The sequence below is a fragment of the Ambystoma mexicanum genome, chromosome 3q (genome assembly GCF_040938575.1).
Source record: "Ambystoma mexicanum isolate Mex_15411 chromosome 3q, UKY_AmexF1_1, whole genome shotgun sequence".
In the NCBI taxonomy this organism is placed as follows: Eukaryota; Metazoa; Chordata; class Amphibia; order Caudata; family Ambystomatidae; genus Ambystoma; species Ambystoma mexicanum.
In genome coordinates, this window is record NC_090926.1 from 469,004,201 (window position 1) to 469,026,055 (window position 21,855).

The 21,855-nt window shown below is 48.7% G+C and overlaps 1 protein-coding gene across 3 annotated transcripts in view; it reads left to right on the forward strand.

Moving 5' to 3' along the window:
* SLU7 (SLU7 homolog, splicing factor) overlaps positions 1-21,855 on the forward strand; it is a 525,459-nt gene that overhangs the window by 395,967 nt on the left and 107,637 nt on the right. For all 3 annotated transcript variants that reach the window (XM_069654248.1, XM_069654249.1, XM_069654250.1), the window contains exon 13: positions 8,446-8,550. In XM_069654248.1, coding sequence (XP_069510349.1) covers positions 8,446-8,550 — 105 coding nt within the window. The remainder of the gene's footprint in view (positions 1-8,445; positions 8,551-21,855) is intronic.

The following is a 21,855-nucleotide window of genomic DNA, read 5'->3' on the forward strand; positions in this document are numbered from 1 at the left end:
ACTATCTGTACTCACGCTACTCCTCATGCTACCTCATGTCAGGAAAAACACAATCTGGGGATCCTAGACGCGTGAGGGATCATGGGTACAGGGGACGTCACACTAGGGATAGTATTACTGGCACGCCCTGTGTCGACGCCCATTTTTCGACTTCGAAAAACAAACTGTAATACTCCGCAGCTTCCACTAGATGTCGGCCTATGCACAGCATGTGAATCTAAGCAGATACAAGCATCAGAAATACGATTACGGTGAGTAATGTATCCCTTATATATATAAGGTGATAATACTTATTTACCCAAGATTCATCTTGGCCTAGTTGTATTTAAATAAACTATTTATTGTTTACAATACCTAGTGTTTCAGTGTTTCTTTGGACTATATGTATGCTACAATTTCTTTGTGCCAAGCTACTGCGTTCCCTCCCCCCTAAGATAAGCCTGGCTGCTCTGTACATGCTACCACATTCTCAGGTGGTACAACCTTATACTAAGAGGGGAGCTTATGTACTGCCTCAGATGTATGGTTGGACTTGCGAAAAACTGATCTAACATCTTGTTGGCAGTTGAGGTGGCTTAGGGCTGCAATACGGCCTGCCTGACCTCATCAGCAAGTGATTGGATTGGGTGTGGCTCCTCTGTAACAAAATGTATCAGTTAAGTGACTGGCCTGAAGAGCACTCACTCCACCCCCCCACCTTACATAGTGTGTCTGTTAGTATCTGGGTTGATCTGCACCTCCCCTAGTCTCTAGCGTGCCAAGTGACTGTGCTGAGATGCATTTCCTCTTTTACTTTCTGTGTCAATACTTTGTTTGGCAGGGTAATGGCTTCCCGATATTTTAATCTATTAGAAAGGGGCCAACCTTTCGCATGGCTTCTGTATACATGATTGGATTTGTGATTGGGATAACATATGGTACACCTGTAAGTGTGACTGCGCTGTGATATGTATACCGGGTGCCCATGGTTTTATGAAGATACTGGTGTCATATTTTAGGCATGAATGCAGCTTTATTTATAGTTTGTCAGTAAGAGACTAGATTTTGCTCCCCTTTCATCAGTGAGTACCAGAAGTGACTTCTGGAAAATGTGTCTTCCATAATAATAGTGTGTTGAGCTGGGAAATTGTTTACTCACACTTTAGCATATACATCCATCACAGGTATAATGCCTAACATAATGCAGAAAGAACTTAGAGACACAGTAGAGAGTTCATCAACTGGCATCGAGTGCTGTTGCCAAATGTGTCATTGTTCTGGAATCTAAATGCCACAACTACTTCTGGAAATGAAAGTAAAAATGTTTATCCAGGAAGAGATTTCCTTTTGGGTGTGTGGGTTCTTGTGCTCGAGTCCCATTGTTGTCTTGAATCCCAATTTACAGAAAAAGGAGTTGCCTCTCCCTAGTATGTTGAGTGTGATTACTGTGGATTGTGTCATGGGTATAGCTACTGTGAGGAATGCGACCATCCGCACAGTGGCTGTGCGGTCGCCTGGGCTTTTGAAATTTTAAATGAAATTGAATGATGGTACTTCAACCTCTGTAAAATCTGTGGCGCTAATCCGCACACATTGTCTTATGCTCACTGCACGACATACGCATAGACCCGTATTTCTGGGTGAACAGTCTACAGGTGCACTCTCCCCTGTCATATTTAGCTGTGATCTGACAAGTGGAGTACACAATGCATCTCCAGAAGGGAGAGGGCCACACTTTCCCCCTGCCATAGCTAGCCTAATTAACTAACAAAAGATCCATGGATCCGCCCTGATCTTTTGATGAGTCCTGTAGCTGGTGGCAGCATTCGCATACCAATCTGAGTTTAATTCAAGCAGGCACACATGGGACCTGACTGCAGAGGCTAACGAAGGAGACAGGGAACGCCATCACCCTTTCATATGCACAGTGTCAACCTGAAGCCAGCTCCCACCCTCATTATCGGTTGACAGTGAAATGTTATCTCTGGGACTTCATGTATTACAGTAGTCATCCCCGCAGGGGGACCCCATTGAGAGGGTACAAGAATGTGGTTTGGGGGAGCCAGAAAGTCTGGCCTTGCTGCAGCTGTAAGGGAGATCTGCTGCTTTAATCAGGAACCACAGAGAGCTCCATTAACCAGAGAGACCCTTTGATACACAAGAGACAGGAAGATGGGTGGGACTTGGTAGTACATGTTTTCACCCCTTTTAACTTTTCTGTTGCAAAGTACTCTGGTTATGACCTCACGCATACAGGAGATTGTTGGTGACGACCCAGGATTGGTTCATTAAGGTACGCTTAGCCTACAGCAATCACTGTGGTACATTTGGCTTTAAACAAGGGTAGAGCCCCTCTTTTGGGAGATCTGAGGGCTTCACCAGAAGCAGAAAGAAGAACTTGTCATTGGACCCTGGCTGAAGGTACAGTCTGCCTTGCATCTTCCGCCAGTGAAGGAAGGCCAGGACCTCCAAGAGGGGAAGCAAGATCCCTCCCCTAAACACCTCCCAGGGTAAAGAGAAAGATACTGAATCCAGAGGGCCCTCCAGCAGCTCCAGAACCAGTACCCAGCCAGCACACAGCGAGCCCTCCTAGGCTCTGCAGCAAGCTTCCTAGGTGGGGAAGTGCCAGAGAGGCTCAGAACCAAACCAAGGACAAGTGTTGGGATGGAAATTAGTATATCTCACCCCCCTCCCCACCCTTTCAGGTGAGGCCAATCCCCTATGAAATAGTGTAGTGTATAAGGGGGGGAGAAATCTGCACTCTCAAACTAGCTGTGAAAAGCAATATAGCGCGAACAGTAGATGCATGACAGTAGGAGACCTATAGAAAGAAACGCCATTTTGTATTTATGACGAAAGCATGGGCTTGCATATCCGCGCTACACCAGCCAAGCTCCATAGAAAGATATCACTAGGCCCACCATCATTAAGGCAGAATGAATCCACGCGGTCAGTTCTCACTTCCCCCATGTCTCTTCACTGTTGCAGACATTTAGTATCATTCAGAGGAATGCGCCCTGCAAGAGCGTGAGACAACACCAGGCTCCGCGCTGCATCCATTCATGACCACTAAGCTGCCAGCAGGCCTCTAACCCCCACCCAGCCAGCCCAAAGCCAACCCCGAAATCACTGACTCGACTCCCACACACCTGCATTTCATGATAAGCATGCAACCCCCCTCTACTAAGTCAAATCATAAATTAGTTTTCAAAAATTGATTAGCAGAGTTTGCTAATTAAATGTTTTTTGGTTAGCAAACAGACCCATTTGATTAGCAACCTTCTACTAATATTGTTAATGTCTCAAGATGTTATTTGTACCCAAGACATGAAATGAGCAACAATACATCAGTTATGAGTACCACTGAAATAAGACATTAGTGGGAGGAGTCAGGTCTTGCCAATTCTTTAAATTTCAGCTAGACCTACAGGTCGGGTAAATAAGTGTACCTATGCAGCCTAAGAAAAATGCACTCGATCCATAAGAACGGAGGACAGCGTATTTAAAATCAGATTTCTGTAAAATGGTGCATGTTACTACAAACCCACTTTGTTTGGCACACTGCTGCGCCTCAGAGCCCAGCCATGCACATTGAAATTTTTATTTGATATTTACTGCAAAGTAAATGTTAAGTAAGTTTCAAACTTCTCTTGTAAATGCTACTCGCCCTTCAAAAAATCTACTCAGCTATGCAAGTGGGCGAAAAGACTTTGCAAGCCATAGATTTTGTATTGCCGTAGATCTGTAGATGTACAGACTGGATGGAACTACTGATCACTACTTTGCATAAGCATCTAGTTCGCTTTGTGTATTTATTATGTAAGAGGTAAAAATGGATTGCATAGCACGCAGAGAACTGGGCAAACTACGTGGAATATTGTAGTTTGTGGTCATCTCACTTTTAGGGTACCTGGTATAAAGCAACAGGGTGATAGTATAGAATGTCAAGGAGTATGAGTTATTACGCTCACCTGGTATCCACAGGGACGCCACCCAGCCGGGTTACTCGCTGGTATGCTTCTCAGCTTTGCCCTGATGTGGTCTGCGGGGAAGGTTCTGCCTGAAAATACAGGAGGGCTGTGTTCAAGACTGGGTAAGTATCCTCCCTCCACCCCCGTATGATTTCAGTCCCTCTGGCGCTCTCTCCTCACCTTGTCGTAGAATTAGGCTTGCTCTGTGTCCTGCCTTCTTTGCAGGGGTGCGTGGTCTTTCATGGGCGAGTGCGGTCCAGTTACTTCACTGACGCCGGCCCGTTCGATATTATTCAGGTAGGTCTTATTGCTGTTCTTTAGTTTTGTTGCTATCCTGCATGCCTTGTCTTTTTTTCTCCCTTAGGTATGCAGAGCTTAATCGCGGCGAACTGGCTTGGTTGAGCCCCGCTGGTAAATGATGCCGCATTAAGAGCGCTATGATGCGGTAAGTAAGCGCTATGCGCAGCCTGCAAAGTCTTGCCTTTGCTAACCTGTGTTTTCCTTCCTTGTAGGTCGCAGTGTTCTTCAGCGCGAGTGGAATGTCCGGAGTGGTGCCAGCCGAGAGGCGACCAGCCAGGTAAGCCTTTTGAGCAGTTTGTAATTTGTAAATGTCTCTACTGCTTTCTTTAATGTTGCCTCTATCTTCCTCTTTCAGGTCGTTCTGTCCGGGAGGCGTGCAGATTAGAGGAAGCTGTTCTCAGTAGCTGCGAGTGTTTAAAGATGAAGACTGCAGGTAAGATGCTGCTGCTAATGATGATCCTTTTGTCTCCTTGCAGGTTCTGCTTCTCCGAGGTTCGAGGGAATAGCTGGACACGGTCAGCGTCATGTTGCAAGCTGCAAAGTAACGCGAAGCGTGTTGTCTTGCTCGGGTGTGGTTTAAATAGCCCCAACAAAATAGTCCAGGTAAAGTAGTCCCTAGGCTACCACACTCAAAACACTAGACCGCATAGCTTGGTTCTTAGGAACCTGGCCAATGGGTTTGCCAGAGGGGGTTTTGGGCGAGGGTCGTGACGGGGTTCGCTCATGGGTTGAGCACCAGTTGCAAGGTTGGTCATCAAAAGCATTTGATCATGTACATTTTCAAAAGTGTTCACTCGTCAATATGATGTATCTTTCCCAACAAAATGAAATATAGTTGGCACTATGATATTTAGATACACTCACCTAAACATTACCGTAAAGCATTGAGATGATGCAGTGTTTTACAGAATCAATACTGTAATTATGCATTATGTAACAACTTATATTTTAGGAATCTAATTGCACGACTATCTTTTAAAAAAAATATAAAGTTGACACATACATCTTTTTGCCAGACAGGATATAGAAAGCTTAATAAAAGTATCATTCTAATTACTTCTGGATTGCAATCCTGCCTAGCACTCCTACACATGCATTTGGCACTCTAGTGGAGGAGACGATTACTGCTGCACTTTCTCTCCATTAGCACTTGAAGTGAACAGCGAAAAGAGGTTGAAGAGACCACTGAGGTTAAGCGAGGAATGTAGGGCGAGCTGTGCCTTCATTGAAGAGGGCCATTTAAATTAAATAGCTAACTTTGCTACACAAGTGTCCATTTGATTAGCAAACCTACAGAATTGCATTGCAAATTGCTATGCGACACCGCTTATTTTATGCCTTGTACTAACACAAATCAAGATCGTATCCGAGGTTTCCATAGCGCCTGGGTGGGAGTTTTGCGATAGGCTTTGCGTTCTGTAACGCTCACCTGATTCCCGCAGAGGCGCCGGTCTTGACTGGGTGAATGCCGTATCTTCAAAGGTGATGTGTAACACACGGTTGGCTCTTTGGGCTGGACCTCTGTGCACTGTATGTCTGACTCGAAGAGTAAGATGTCTGCAGATAGAAAATATGGGATTAATGAACTGGGGTTATTGGGTGCCTCTCTCCTCTTCCCTTTCTCTTCTCCTGTAGAACCCTAAAGGTTAACGCCCTCACCTTAGGTAAGTGAACGCCGAGCTCTCCATCTGCCTCGGGGCAGGGTGCCGTAACCAGTTTCTTCACTGGATAAGGGTGCAGGCCTCTTGACCTCAGAGGACTGCTGTCCGTCGTTAACTGCACGAACGGTAAGTTCTGGGCACTTCAAATGTCTTAAAAGTCTTTTGTAATGATATCTCTTGTTTTGCAGGGTTCCGGCGATGGCGGATGGCGGGCTGATGAGAGTTGAGGATCGAACCCGCGTGAGGAATAGAAGCGCCTGGAAGCATGTAAGTAAGCGCTTGTAGCCTGCTTCACGATGCGCACTAACTGTCCCTTTTATCTTGCAGGTACAAGTTCGGAGCTTTAGAGAAGCTGAAGGGTGCTGGAATACCCACTGGATTCGGCGTGGGAAGGAGTAATGGCACGTGAGTAATAAAGTTGCCCAATGTCTTTAAACGCACCTTCTTTTGTCTTTCAGATGCGGGATGCAGCGCCGAAGGCCTCCGGAGCGTGCGAAGAGCTGGTAAGCTTTTGTCTTTCAGATGCCGGAATGCAGTGCGAAGACCTCCGGAGCATGCGAAGAGTAGGTAAGCCTTTGTCTTCAGATGCCGGAATGCAGCACGAGGCGTTGGTGACAGCCGATGGACCAGGTAAGAGATGCGCTGCCACTGAAGACCGTAGTGCTAACCTGTTCTTTCTTTGTCTTTACAGGTGCTGCTGAAGACTGGATTCCAGGATGGTAAGCCTTTGTTCCCTTAGGCCCAGGATCAGAAGCAGAAGACACGATGAGCGTTCTGCTGCAGAGAATGCAGAATAACACAAAGCAAGATTCATCCATCGGGTGTGGTTTAAATAGCCTCCTGTAGTGCTTAGGTGTCTCCTTCCACAGCCACGCCTAGGTAAGAAAAGAGTTCCTGCTTTCCAGAAGAGTTCCAGTGTTCTGAACCTAGGGAGTGGCTCCTGCCCCACCCAACAGGAAAAGTAGTCCCAAACAGAAGAGGATCAGGGGTTCAACTGGCAGGTAAGTAAGCAGCATGGTCTGCTGCAGGTAAGTCCACCCAAGCATTATGAGCCCGGCGCTTCCAGCGCTGGGACTGGGCATCTTTATGAGCCTGGTGCCACTGGCGCCAGGACAGGGTCCAAAAGGTCCCAATTGGGACTGGCTGGCACTCGGAACCGGGGTTATGGGTCTGCTTCCAAGGGAGTCGGGCAAGTCCTGATCTTTTGGAAGCAGAGATCATGACACTAAGTATGCGCAACTATTTTACCCCCAGCATGAAATACATCCTTTGTAACACAAGGTGCAGGGAGGGATAAATTGGATATCAAAAACCCAGGTTGGCGGGCTTGAGGTGTGGTATCAACGAATCCCAGACTCTGTAGGTAAGTGTGACTGTATTTTAGCCTCCCTTCCCTCTGGCACCAATTCCAGAGCCGCCCAGGTACATGCCACAGTGATATAGTAAGTAGGATTAGCATGTTAGTTTAGACGCAACATTGTATTTTATGAGTGCCCCGACCTTCACCAGCCTCCAAGATGAGCCCAACTGACCCACGTGGCCCCTGATAGATGGCGAAGGAACTAACCAATAGTAGCCTGGCCTCCCCTATGGAGCAGGCCCATGTATATAGTTGTGCCAATCAGTGGCACCGGTTTTTACTGTATATGATGACGCCATACAGCTTTTTAAGCTTCTGGTTGTTCTCAGATTAACCGGAACGTTCTCATGCAGCAGTGTCCTTTGCTGATATTTGTATTCTGTAATATTAAACTTGGTTATCCTTCTAAAGCTATCTCTTGGCTTATTTCCCTAGAGGGTTGTAGTCACTCTGGATTGTGCATAAAAAGGGACTTGCCTTCACAAAAATGTATTTCAATTTGATGAAGTTGTGAAACAATTTTCATTATAACAGTGGTTGGAAGTTGGAGGAATGGTCATGATATATTATTAAAGACAATGTTCAACATATGAGATGTAAGGGGGAACAAGCATTACTTGAAAAATGTAAACGCCTTCTGTTCTTAACATACCTATATTCTGGGAAACTGTTAATGAAACACAATGGAGAGTCAAACTACGACTGATGCCAAAACTTTGTTAGCAAACAGAGAAGATTATCATGATCAGTGCAGAAACACTTTTCAGAGCATATATTTACTAGTATAACGAGAGTCGTAATGTTGATGAATTTTGGTATTTTTATGTAGCAATGCTTATGGAGCAATTTCAGATTTCTTTTGTGATTGTATCCAGCATGAATTGAAGCTTTGATTTACCTGCCCGGCAACAGTATGTTAACATTGTGGTTATGTATGACTTGAACAGTGAAATGATAATATGCATGTACTGGTGTAGCAATGAAGACTGTAAGAGGTGGATCCAATTACAGTCCACTCTGATTTGCAAAATGTCTTCTGCTTTAGCCTTTGTGGCTACAAGAAAGATCATGTAGAGGAAACAAGAACTGTTTTACCAGATGACAATCAGGAATATGGTGCATGTGAAAACTCTGAGCTGAGCACACTTTCTTTTGTTGATTCCATTTTTTCCAGAGCATATGGGGCTCATTTTGGAAGGATTTTCACTGGGGCTACAAGTGCTGCCACTCGTTTGTCAAGTTTTCTTACTGTACCGGAGAAGCTGGAAAAGAGATTGCTGTAAGTATTGTTTCCAATTTCCTACTGATACCACCCACATGTTTAGCTGTTCCCTTCACAACACATTAATGATTTTGTTTGTAAAGTGTGATTGAATGTTTTGGGGGTTAGAAAAGTATATCGGAAATGTACCTAAAATTGCTATCTTTTTATACATGATGAACAACCCTACCATTAGGTATTCAAAAAAAAGACCTACTGTTAGGGCAGGGTTCAGAGGGTGCCCTTCTATCCCATGTTGTGGGACCCCTACACTTTTTGTTTTTGTCCCTTGGTTTTCAAGGCTGACATTTCGTGGTCACAGGGACTTTTAATTGAGACCTCCTGGATCTGCAGCACTTTTTTCCTCTATTGTTCTATGATGGCCCTTATGGTTCCTAGGACAGGGCAGAATTTAGGCACCTCATTTTGGCCATTTTATATCCCCTACACTGGTGGTGTGGAGAAGGCTGGTGGCAGCTGTAATTTAATCATGGTTTTACATTTGTAGCCCAATGTACCAGTATGGTAGCCATTGGGGTACTAATGCATTTTTAGCTTCTACTACTGGCCATTTTTTTTGGGCCTTCCCTTCGTTAGTGGAAACCACAAGACAGGTCTAAAAGGCCCTTTGTGCACACATGGGCTCTTTCGGAGCCCAGCCCTTTACCCTCTGTAACGGTTTGGAAGTGGTTTTGGACTGGTTTAGAGTGGACCCTTGCCCAAGAGAACTGTGGTAGTGAGTAATGTTAAACGTAACACAAGGTTTACAATGTTTGAATGAAATGGACATTGTTTGCAAGTTCTTAGGGTAAGGCTGTATAAAACTCCTACAGGCACTTAGAAAATCCTCATTTGTTCTAGAGAAACCTATAAGGCAAAACTGTGCCAATGATTGGCCAACAAAAAAATTGGGATTCTCTCATGTCTATCACCTAAATATACTACCCTTCTAAAACAAATCCAAACCTATTCCTGCTAGTCCTTGTCTCTTTTGGGGCATCATACTCTATAGATAATGTTACAAACGATGTTGCCAACAGAAAGGGCTCAAACCTAATTTTTACAAGGCTTTTAGCCTCCAAGCTACCCTAATCTATTACCACAATTGTTTCAGTGTGTAGCCAACCAAAGAGTCCTCAAAGCCTTTTCTCAGATGTGCATTCCTAAGTTAATCACAACCAAAACAAACAAGTTCCTGGGACTGCTCCCTCAGGAGCTGCTCAGTCTGGCCTTTCCTGTGTCTCACTTCTTTTACTTTGTGTTCCAAGATCTCTTCTATCTCTTCCATGCCTTTTTCTTATGGTCCTTATCTGATGATATCATTTGCTCTGATGAGCTTCTTCTTGCTCGTAGGTTTTCAGGATTCTTGGAAGGTCTGCTTAGGCACTGGATTACTCCATTCTCACAACCAGTCACTCTTAGAACTAGTTCTGTCCAGATTCTCGACAGGTCCCTTCTAGATCTTAGGTTCTTTCAGGATTCATAATGGGTCCCTCCTGGAATGGATGTTCCCTCAGGATTCACAACAGGTCAATGGAACTTTCTCCCCTTCACATTCAGTGTCCTTTCAAGGTAGTTGATATTCTTCCACCCTGCAGGCGCTAGTCGTTTTTTTTTTGTGCCGTTTCCCAGTAGTTGATAGTGGGGAAAGCCTTAGTGCGTGGCTTACAAATTCCCCAGAATTTTGGGAGGTGCTTTGGCCCCTCTGGCAAGCCTCCCTCTTCAGGGCTTCTAGCCTTGCAACTTTCAATCTCCTCTTTTAAACCTCCAGGTTTGACCAACCTTCTTTAACGCAATGTTTTCCTTAAGGCTTCTCTGCCACTCTGCATTTTGCCAGGCAGCAGCCACAGGGATTAGTGAGCCGGCAGGATCCCACCTCAGCTACCCTCTGTGTGGGTGGACCTGAGGGTTTGGGGGTTTTTAGGGCTAGCCTGATTGACTGGCTGCCAAAATGTTTAGGTTGTCCGCCTTTTGTGTGACTGAAGGGCTGGCTTTGGCCAGCCGATGAGTGAATGTGTATATCCAGGGGAAACCGTATGCACTCCGAATTTCTGCTAGATTTGTACCTTAATCACCGGCGGATTTCCCAATAAACTGGGCTGCTGAATTTTAGGAGCAGGTCTGGCCAGAATTGCTGAGCCCTCTTTGAATCAGACTGCGGTTTCATCTTTTGGCTTCTCGACATCCTTCCTGGGCTGTTCTTTGTCCTCCTCCAGGCCCTCGCTGGCTGCATCAGATGTCCCCTGCTGATTCTTTTTTGGGGGCCATTTTACAACTGTCTTACCAGTTTTCACTTGTGGGCCTAGCACCTTGAGGCAGGAAGCTTCTGATGTCCAGAGGAGTGGTGGGACACCTCTACCCTGCCTCTGCTCCAAGATTGCCTGTCGCCACCTTACTGTGGTGGCTCCCATTGCATCATGTGGTCTTCGCTCCCTGGAGATCTCCTGAGGTCGCCTGCCCCGTAGAGATCTCCCTTTCGTGGAAAGGGTGTCCTGCTGGCTAGTCTCTAGAAGCCTAATACAGGTACAGCAACTGTCTGAAACTAAATCCTGCACTTAACCGACCTCTGCACCGTCAACCCCAAGGCCTCCCCTGACCGGACAAACACAGAAGTACGTGTCTCTAAAACCGGAGTAAGGTTCTGTGATGAATGAAGGGAATTCGTCCCGTCTCCCAAAGGGGGGGTCCCCACCCACCGTGAGGCTAGGGAGGAGAACTCGCTTTGCAACACCCTGCCTAGGGGTCGAGGCAAGTGGGACCTCAACAGTAGAGACTTCCCCATAGGGGACAAGTACTCCCATCCCTGTGAGGAACTCACTAAAGCAGAGCACACTGTGGCACACATGACATGCTCTCCAATAACAAACTGCTAAACATCAAGACTGTGACGAAAAAAGCCTTCAGAGATGCCTTGATCTTATAGGGAAACAATATATCCATTTAAATCGGAATCACCAATCCAATGGATTGAGGGCGTTGATTAAAGTTAACTCGATGAGCCAGAAGATAGAGGGAGAACCCAGACGTCAACCATGGGCGGTCCAGAGTTGCGTGATGCCTGTCGGAAGCAAAAATCAGCAAACCCACGAGTTATAAACCTGCTCACGATTGCCAGGCAGGATGTCAGAGCTATGGCGAACCCGAAGCCTGAGAAGCCAGCAGGGCAGGAGCCCATAATAGGTGGTGGTGAGACCACGGAGGAAGAATCATGGTGGACCGCGGGTCTGCAGAACTTCTCTGCTGCCGACAGCATAAAGCAACAAGGAGCGAGAAACCACCAGGAGAAGAGAGACCGCAAGGCAGCAAGCGCCACGGAACAGAAGGTGCCGGTGGTCCAGCACAAATGGGAAGGATTCCGAGGTGCCCAACTCCAGAAGCTGTTCTCCTTCAGAACCAAAGGTAATCGTGAGGATGGGAGTTGCAGTAGGCCTCAAAAAGGGAATCATTATACTGTACAGCCACCTAGTCTCAGTAATAGTTACAAGTCCAGGTTAACCTTGAAATAAGCACATTTAAAATACAATGATACCGAAGAATGGGTTACTGAAAAGGCGAATAATTGAAGATTTGATACCACAGACACAAGGTCAACTAGACCAAGGTAAACTGAGCTATAATAGTCCAAGTTGGATAGTCCACCCGTACAACAGGTGCACACAGGTATACGCTGAGAATCACAAACCGGAGTATAAAATTTGTAAGAAAGCCTAAGAGGGGTTCCCACAGAACAAAGAAAACTCACCAGACCGTTGGAAGAGTTACAAAGACTGATACAAGAAATCACAGGAAACTATTCATGGATCTGGTATTAGTCCAGACCCTATAGACCGATACTTGAAGTGTATCGGAAGGAGAAGGGAGCCATTTTCCGAGCCTCCGTTTATAAAGTGGTAGGGTCAGTTAGGATAGTTTGGACAGTGAAGATAGGTAGGGGCCATCCATAGCGATAGGGAAAGTTAGGCTTTAAAATTCTTACCTTAATAAAATTTCATGAACCGTGTCCTCCAAGAGTCTGTGTCATTCTTTTGACTCGCCACAGTTAGCATACCTGATTCCTTACCCCCTAACCGAAAGCCTTTTATAGAGTGCTGAAACAGAGTTACTTACCTGAACTTTTCCTAACCTTTTGAACATTGAATGCCACCACTGACATTGCTGAAACCAATACTAAACCTACCTGAACAGTTCAACTCCTGGAAGTGGTGACTCTAGGGCACTGGGCCCCATTCCATCTCAGGGCTGGACTTAAGTGTGAGGATTCTGTTGACTGGATTCAACAGGAGTTCCCATGGTCAGGCGGCAACAGTCAATCTTCGGTTGGCAAACAAAGGAGCAGACACTGCACGGCTTCTGTTGGGACTGGAAGGCTAAAAATGCAGGAGGACATGTCTTGTAGCACAAGTTAAAGATCCTCCAAGTTCCAAGGATTTAATTAGAATGGTGATAGCTGCAGCGAGACAGCCCAGGAGAGAGCTGGTCAGTCCACCGGGTGGTCCGGGACACTTCAGGATGTTCAGAAAGCTCAGATCCTTGAGCAGTTGATGAGACTGGCCGATCCCACTGGTTCAGGGGGTCAAAGTACAGGCGAGGGCCTTCTTTAGTTCAGGTGACAGGAGCAGGGCTTCACCAGGACTTGTCATGAGGCAATGCTGATCATCAGCTGCAATGGTCGTCTTCAGGGCTTTAGCGGGCTACACTTCTTCGCAGGGGTCTTGGCTCCAACAATAATCTGTTGAATGGCTGCAGGAGTCCTGATTGTATCCAGGATTTGGACTGGAGTAGCCACCAAGCCCAACAATTGCACGTAATTGCACCATTCAAACTGGTAGGGGCTGTCCAATCATGGACAGCCACTACTGCACATTTTGCCCACCAAAAGATAATCTACGACACGGATGTGGACTGGGACCAGACAGTCGTAGCCCCCACATATGGCCGCAAACACAGCCCGCTACTTTGCCTGGGAAAACTGAGACTTTGCCGTGGAAGCAGCTTTCCATATTTGGCAATTCCAGACCCGAAAGGGTAGGAAGAAGGCAAATGAACAATGTGGCCATAGGACAGGCAAAAACCATTTTAGATGATGTGATACTCCTTTATGGCATTTATCAGTAAAATGTTAAAGTAAAAAACATGGGTGAAATATATCCACTTCCACAAGCACATCCTGGGCACATAATTGTTACCGTAGCCACAAAGTTGCAAAAGAAAATGTTACAGGGGTACAACGTATCCTAACCAAAACCTCACTTTAAGGTAATGGTGCAGCTTTAAAAATACAAGAAAGTCACCAAGGGAGACATAGTCTCCCAGTATTGATAGTCTTAGGGGCTAATCTGTTTTTTGATAAAATTAGCACAAAGCAAGGGTAGTAAAGCAGAGGACTTTATATACCTTCAAAAGGTCAGGTCAGCTAATATAACAGAGCAAAAAGAATGGGTGTCCGAGAGAAGTCTAAGGGAGGAAAGCAGCAAAAAGAAAATCTTTCCTAATAGAGTTTGGAGTCTGTTAGGTAAGAATTGGTGTGGTCACACTGTGTTAGACAACACAACACTTAACTACTTGGTATTGGGTAACCCACCTTTTGGGATATGTCTGTACTACACAAGTTGGTAGTGTGACTGAGCAAGAGGGGTAAATGTGAGCTGTAGAGCTTATACAAATGAAATCTGTCCTGTTACAGTGGTGCAGACCCCATGTTCCTGAGCCTCAGTCGTGGGGACAAGAGGGAGGACGTCTGGAGGGCTTCTGCTGCAGTACTTGGGAGGTCGTCGGCAGCTACAGTCTCTTTTCGGTTCAGAGGAACTTTGCGGTTTCAGCACTTAGTAAACATCACCGTCACCGATATTGGATACCGGTTTGGCTTCCTTCACTCCTTGGGTCCTGCACTCTGGTGAGGGGACTGAAGCTGTGGTCGTCCTGCTTCTGGAGTGTCCTTAGGAGACCCCTGGAGCTTCTGGTCGGATTTCAGATGTTGCACTCGACTACGGATTTCTCGACCACTGGCACTCGGTTCTTGCAGCAGCGAAGAAGTACAACCAATCAGGGAAGATGGTCCAGTGGAGTTCCACTAACCCAAGGGATGAAGTTGTCCCTTCCGGAGCTTCTCTGTCGAATTGAAAAAGTAGTTTCAGCACAGCCGCAGGGCTTTACCGGGCAATGGTCCAGGAGGATTCAGCAAGCTTTGTTCATGGTTTCTTCGTCGGGTGTTTCTCCCAGTAGTCGACTCTGCCTCCAGTCCCAAAACCCTTGCCTTTTAAGCAGGTTTCTCCCGTTCATGCACAGTCTAGGCTGTCAATCACACAGCATGGTGGCTGTCTTGAAAGGACAGCCAGACAGCCAATATGGACTGGTTCATTCAGACATTCCTAGAGACAAAGGACAGGGGAGTTTCAGGAACCTCCCTCACATACTGCCTTTCCAGACGCACTGAAGCCAGAGCTGGGCTTCAGGGCTAAAGCCCGCCAAAGGCAAATTGAAAAAGGGCTCAAACCTGGCTCAACGCACAGAGTAAAACCCAAGAAAGACCTCACAAATAGAAAATGGCGAAAAAAGAAGACCGGGGCCATTTTAGTGAGTAGTAAGGGGAACATAAAAATGTTACATGAGAATATAGGATAATGGGCTACTAGGTAAGTGCCCCCTACCCCACCCCCCCAGGCAGTCCACATAAGATGGTGTGTGCTGGACCTACAAAGAGAAAAGTGAAGTAAAGTCAATTTCACTTTACTATTCTTGGGAACTGTAGTTCACACAAGAAAAGGTAGTTAAACCTTATGAGAAATCTAAAGGATTTATCTGTGACACTGCACTGAAGGTGCTCTGTGTCACCATACAAAATGTAGATGCCTATGGAGTTTGTCAGACTCCAAAAACAGTGAAAACACATCATCCAAATCAGGTCAAAACACTTGAGAGAGTGAGAAAAAGGTCTCTCACTCCTGGGTTAAAATTAAAAAGTCCTAAAGTTCAGCAAAAGAGCTGGGGGGTCTCTAAGGGTGAAGGGAATTGGCACAGAAATTAATTTCTCCCTAACAACTTGTAATCATTTCTCTGCAGAGGCCTTATACTTTGGTGTGCTTCCCTATTCTAGGGCATGAGTGTTCAGAGGCAGAAGGGGGGCCCTGGTAGTCCAGGAGCCAACTGTAGGCGGGTCAGGATAAGGCATAACTGTAGGAAAGTAGTTCCAGAGGATTTCTCGTCAGACAAGTAAGTATTAGTACCTTTAGAGTTAGTGGATGTTAGGACAGTCCAACTAAGGGCTACATAAAAACCATATCTGAGGCAGTACAAAACTCCACTTTTAGTATAAGGCTGTACCAACTGAGAACATTTGGTAGCGCAGACCAAGCAGCCATGCTTATCTTAGGAGAGAGAGGGGGCTGTATGTCAAGTACAAAGAAATTGTAGCATACATATGGTTCAAAGAAACACTGAAACAATATGTAATGTAAAATAATGGTTTATAAATACATGTAGGCCAAGATAAATCTTGGAAAGGTAAGTACTATCACATATCATATAAACACAATTATAAAAAAAAACAACCTAATACTTATGGTATATAAACCAAAGTATAACTTTAATTAGAGAGTATCAAGCAAGTCACAGTGAGTCAAACCTAAAGTTATACACCCAGTATGGCACTAGGATATTCTTGGGGAATAAGGCCAGGTTAGTTATACTTTTAGAATCCCAGAAGTAATTCAAGGGCAGCAGACCCTATTCGTCCTAACATACAGTGTTATTCAATTACAGAATCACTTAATTAGACCAACACTGTTAAATGTATATCTTGCAACATATGTAACTTACTTCTATTATGAATGGATACGGTTAAAACACCAATGTTACTTTGAAAAACACAGTTTCAGAGGGAGTACCTTAACTTGTATACTTTCTAGAGGGGCCTTTAAGCTACTCGGGGATCAGGATGAGCCTAGTGAAACTATTATAGAAGTCCACTAAAGCAATTTAGGGAAAGTACCACCCAACATTACAGTTTAAGAAGAGCAGCAGCTATTCAGGGTCAGTATAACCTATTGGTTTATAAACGTATTACCCTATTACTATTCTAGGAGAATACATTTTAACCAATGATACTTTTCAGAAGTGTAGAATACAATTCTAGGGTAAGTAAGAACTCTAGCAGACTATTAAGAAAGGCAATCGCCAGTTCAAGGTAAGTAAGGACCCATCTACTTTTCAGAGGGGCTACAAGCAACTCATAGACCTGTATTACTGCTAGGACAGTTTTAGAAATGCATTAGGCAGATCAGGGGAGCAAAACTCAATAGTGCACTTTAAGAAGAACACACTTATTCAAGGTAGGTAAACCCTATTGGTAAGCTTCTCCAGCATGGGGTCTGGCATGGATTCACATGCTCATGAATATTCCCCGTCGTCAGGCTGGGAATCCTCGGTAAAGAAAAATCAGTATCAGTTTCGTTTCTGATCTGTCTTTCGTAGTAGTAACCAATCACTGATCTCTGCGTCATACTGACCACAGCCAATGACTGCCATCTCCCTAAGCCCCGCCTCTGGCAGCCATCTTCAGATTTTTACCGCACGTTCAAGTGTTGGGAGTCCTCGTGCTTAGCTCTCGAGCTTTTGCTGCGTGTTTCGTGCTTTTTCAGGTGAATTTTCACATTTTTTTCGGTTTATCGAGCCTCAAGCTCCACCGTTTCCACTTCCGTTAACGGGTACCCGTTGCGGGATTTTCCTATGCCCCTCAAGGGTGAAGATTTCGTCAAATCAACCTCTTGGAGGATTCCAGAAGATTTACGGCCTATTTCGAGATGGCCCAGGATGCGAGTTCGTCACCCGGACCCAAGCTGTTTCGCAGCTGCCCTGGATGCGGGCTGCAGAATGTGTTTAAGGAGGTTGAACATTCGCAATGCCTCTAGTGTCTTCATCGGGACAAGACTCATGTAGAGAAGGACTGCCAGTTCTGCAAGAACTTGTCGGAGCGGACCATGAGGGACCGTCGATCCCGTCTCGCCAGCTGGTTGGAGTAGGGCTCAACGGGTGAGAAGAAGAAGAAAGGGTCCGAGCGGGCTTCTAAGTCCTGTGCGGGCGCCCCGGCGACGGGGGCCCAACACCAGGCCAAACGCTGCCGGTCCGCTGACTCCGGGAGCGCTGCAAGGTCGGGCACTTCAGTCGCCAGGCAGGGCGCACCTTCCCCGGCACCGTCAACCACGAGCCAGCACTCCGGTTCGGGTAAGAGGAAGTCCGAGACCCCGGGTAAGCTTCGGGAGAAGCCCCGTCCGATCTCGGGAGAGGGGGAGCGAGGCGTCGCCCCTCCCCCTAAGGAGAAGGCCCAGGACGCACCTAAGGTGGGGAAGGCCCCTACCCAGCAGGCAAAGGCCTCTATCGAGGCGATCGCGGCGACTCTGGCCAAGCCGGCAGAGACCCCGCCAGCGGAGACTGCCTCCGGGACTAGAGTTTCCCTGCCGCCAAGGAGGGAATCCTCTTTTCAGCCCATCGTCATGGCCCCCGTGATGGAAAAAAGGGGGGGGGGGGCACGGTAGCCTCCTCGAGCTCGGAGTCAGCCTCGGAGGGGGAACTGACCGAGGTCGTGAGGAATCTCGAAGTCCAATTCGAGAAGGTTCGATCCCGCAAGGAAGATCCTCGGGAGATAACCGAGGAAGACCACGATGGTGAGGAAGAGCAGCCTTCCCTTCCAGCGCAGCCGGAACCTAGGCCTCAGGATAGCTCGGCGGCCATTTTGTTTGCGATCCAGTCCTTATGCTCTGGGATAAGGACGAGATTACCACGGCCCGGGCCGGAGGACCCGCAACCTGGCCCGTCGGGAAGTCCTCTGACCAAACGACAGAGGACCCAACCCTCTCCTCTGCTCGCCCCAGTAAGGCCTGCAGTTCCCTCCTCATCCTCCCACGAGTCGGGAGATGACAGTGCGGTGGGCTCGACGACGGGTTCTGAGGGCGACGACGACGGAACGGGTCTCCCGTTGTACGGGCCTCTCCGCCCGACGAGATTGGCTCATTCCACACCATGATAGCCAGAGCGTCCGAATTGTTCCAGCTCTGCCCGGAGGAGCAGAAAAAGGAAGGTTTCCTCTATCAGCGCCGGGAGGCCAAGAGGAAGACTGTCATTGCGGTGCCTCTAATCGATGACATCTGGGAGGAGGGCCTGTCGGTACTCAAGAACCCCTCCACGGCACCAGCCAAACGGGACCGGTACGAGAAGAAGTACCGGGTCCTCGAGACCGCTCCCCTGTGCCTCAGGGCCCAGCCAACGCCAGACTCGGTCGTCTAGGCAGCGGCGAAGAAGAAAGCGGCAGGGTCAGGAGCCTCAATGTCGAATTCCCCTCCGGACGGCGAGGGAAAGAAGTTGGACGCCATGGGGCGACGGGTCATTTCGTCGGCGGCGACGACTATCAAAGCGGCCAACGCCCTGGCGATCGTGGCCCGTTACGACAGGAGCTCTGGTTTAAGCTGGCCCCCATATTGGACTTCCTACCGGACGAAAAGAGGTCCGAGGCCCTGGAAATACTTCAAGAAGGCGAAGTGGCGTCGGACCACGCCATAACGGTGGCAACCGATATTGCCGATACCGGGTTCCGCCAGCTGGGCAACGGAGTTTGCCTACGACGACGGGGTTGGCTCCGGGCGACCGACTTCCGTCAGGACGTCCAGACCAGGGTGTTGGACATGCCGCTCGACGGCAGCAACTTGTTCGGGAAGGCGGTGGACGAATCCCTCCAAGCCATAAAGACGGAGACGGCCCGCGCCCTAGGAGCCCTTCAGCAACAACGGCCCTTTCGGAGCTCCGGAGGCAGACAGGGGGGGGCCTCCAAGGGATCCAGCGGTGGCTCGTCGTCCTACCGCCAGGCGGCACGCTCCTCGTCTCAGGAGGCCTACAAGGGTCGCGGCAAGCAGGGAGCGCCTTGCAGCCGTCAGCAAGGTGGCCAGGGCGGCAAGGCCACCACCTCCAAGCAGGACTGAACCGGCCATGGCCTCGGGCCCCCACCGAAGCACCCCGGTGGGAGGCCGGCTGACGAAGTTCGTCTGCGTGTGGAAGTCCATCTCCACCGACCGTTGGGTGCTGGATACCCTGGCAAGAGGACACTCTATCGAATTCCTGAAGAAGTGCCATCACGTTCCACCTGTGGCCAGGAAGGAAAATCACGTCCCGCAACTGCTGTTGGAAGTACGGGCGATGCTCAGGAAAGGCGCCATCGAGCTCGTCCCGAAGAGGCTCCAGGGCTCCGGGGTGTACTCAAGGTACTTCCTCGTCAGGAAGAAGACGGGTGGCTGGCGCCCCATCCTGGACCTTCGCCGTTTGAACAAATACATCAGGTCACAAAAGTTCAGGATGGTCACCCTCCAGCACATGCTGGGACAGCTGGAGGAAGGCGACTTTCTATCGTCGCTGGACCTGGAGGATGCTTACTTCCACGTTCCCATCCTCAAAAGTCACCAAAAGTTCCTCAGGTTCGTCGTCCAGGGACGCCACTACCAATTCAGAGCACTGCTGTTCGGATTGAAGTCGGCCCCCAGGGTCTTTACCAAGTGCCTAGCACCAGTGGCGGCGCGGCTGCGCCTGCAGGGGATTCACATCTATCCCTACCTGGACGACTGGCTCATCCGCTCAAGGACGAGGGAACTCGCCGTCGAACACACTGCGAAGACCGTCCAGCTACTCACAAACCTGGGATTCGCCATAAATTACCCAAAGTCCCACCTAGTGCCGTCGCAGGTGGCCCTGTTTCTGGGAGCGAAGCTCGACACAGTAAGGCGCCTGGCGGCACCGTCGGAAGAATGGACGAAGACCATTCTGGGCAAAGTGCAGCGCCTGCTAGCCACAGACGTGGCCAGGGTGAGGTCCATCAAGTCCCTCCTGGGGATGATGTCCTCTTGCATCTACCTGGTGCGCCTATGCAGACTACGGATGCGCCCTCTTCAAGAATTTCTCGACGCCCGTTGGATGCAGGCGACGGGCACCTTCGAAGACAGGGTCCCCCTCAACGAGGTGTTCCGGCGGGCGATTCAGTGGTGGGGCGTTCAAGCGCACCTCACGGCAGGCAAGGACTTTCAGACGCCGGCGTACCAGGAGACGGTGACGACGGACGCTTCCCTGGAAGGTTGGGGCGCCCACACCGGAGATCTCCACGCAAGAGGCCTCTGGCTCCCGGAGGAGAAGCCCCTGCACATCAACATCCTAGAACTCCGAGCCGTGTTCTGGGCTCTCAAATCGTTCCTCCCGTCGCTCAAGGGCAAGGTGGTGCGGATCTTCATGGACAACACCACGACAATGTTTTACATACGGAAGCAGGGAGGCACCAGCCCCAGCCCTATCCAAGGAGGCACAGGATCTGTGGCACTGGGAGGTCGCCCAGGGGTTGTTCCTGGTTCCCTTCCACCTGGTAGGAGAAAGAAACACCATCGCCGACTCGCTCAGCAGGGAGCTGCGCGCGTGTCACGAGCGGGAGCTGCGCCAGGATCAGGTGGATCAACTCTTCCGACGAGGGGGCAAACCCCAAATCGACCTGTTCGCAACAGCGACGAACTCGAAGTGCCAGTGGTTTGCCAGCAGGTTTCCCCAGCCGAGAAGCATGGGCGATGCCTTCTCGTTCCCCTGGGACGGCCTATACCTGTATGCGTTCCCTCCGTTGCCGTTGCTGCTTCGACTCATCAACCAGCTCAAGAGGTCCCGGTGCAGGATGATCCTCGTCGCACCGGCGTGGCCGAGGCAGATCTGGTTCCCGGACCTTCTGGGCTTATCAACGTCCCCTCCCATCAAGCTGTCGGCGGACGCGGAACTTCTCTCCAGAGAAGGAGGCGCTATCTTCCACCACGACCCGGCGTCGCTGAACCTGCAGGCTTGGCTCCTGCAGCGCTAGAGTTTGGAGGGTACGATATACCGGCCGACTGCAGAGAGGTTCTTGCAAAGGCCAGGGCGTCCTCGACTCTCAAATGCTACGGTCACAAGTGGAAGAGGTTCTCTATCTGGTACCGAGCACAGAAGATCAACCCCCTACGGATTACGGCCCCTCAAGTGCTGCCGTACCTGCTATCGCTGGCAAAGGCTGGGCTAGCCCAAGCCTCCATTAAGATTCATCTGGCGGCGATCTCCAGATATACCAGAACCACAGGACGGACGTCCCTGTGGTCCCATTGACTGGTAAGAGTTTATGAAAGGACTGTTCCGGTCGATCCCGCCGGTGAAGGCCCCGGCCCCGGCGCGGGAACTTAACGTGGTGCTGACCAGGCTCATGGGGCCCCCATTCGAGCCGATGCACTCCACACCGATGAAGTTTGTGTCGTGGAAGACTGCATTCCTGGTGGCCATTACCTCCAC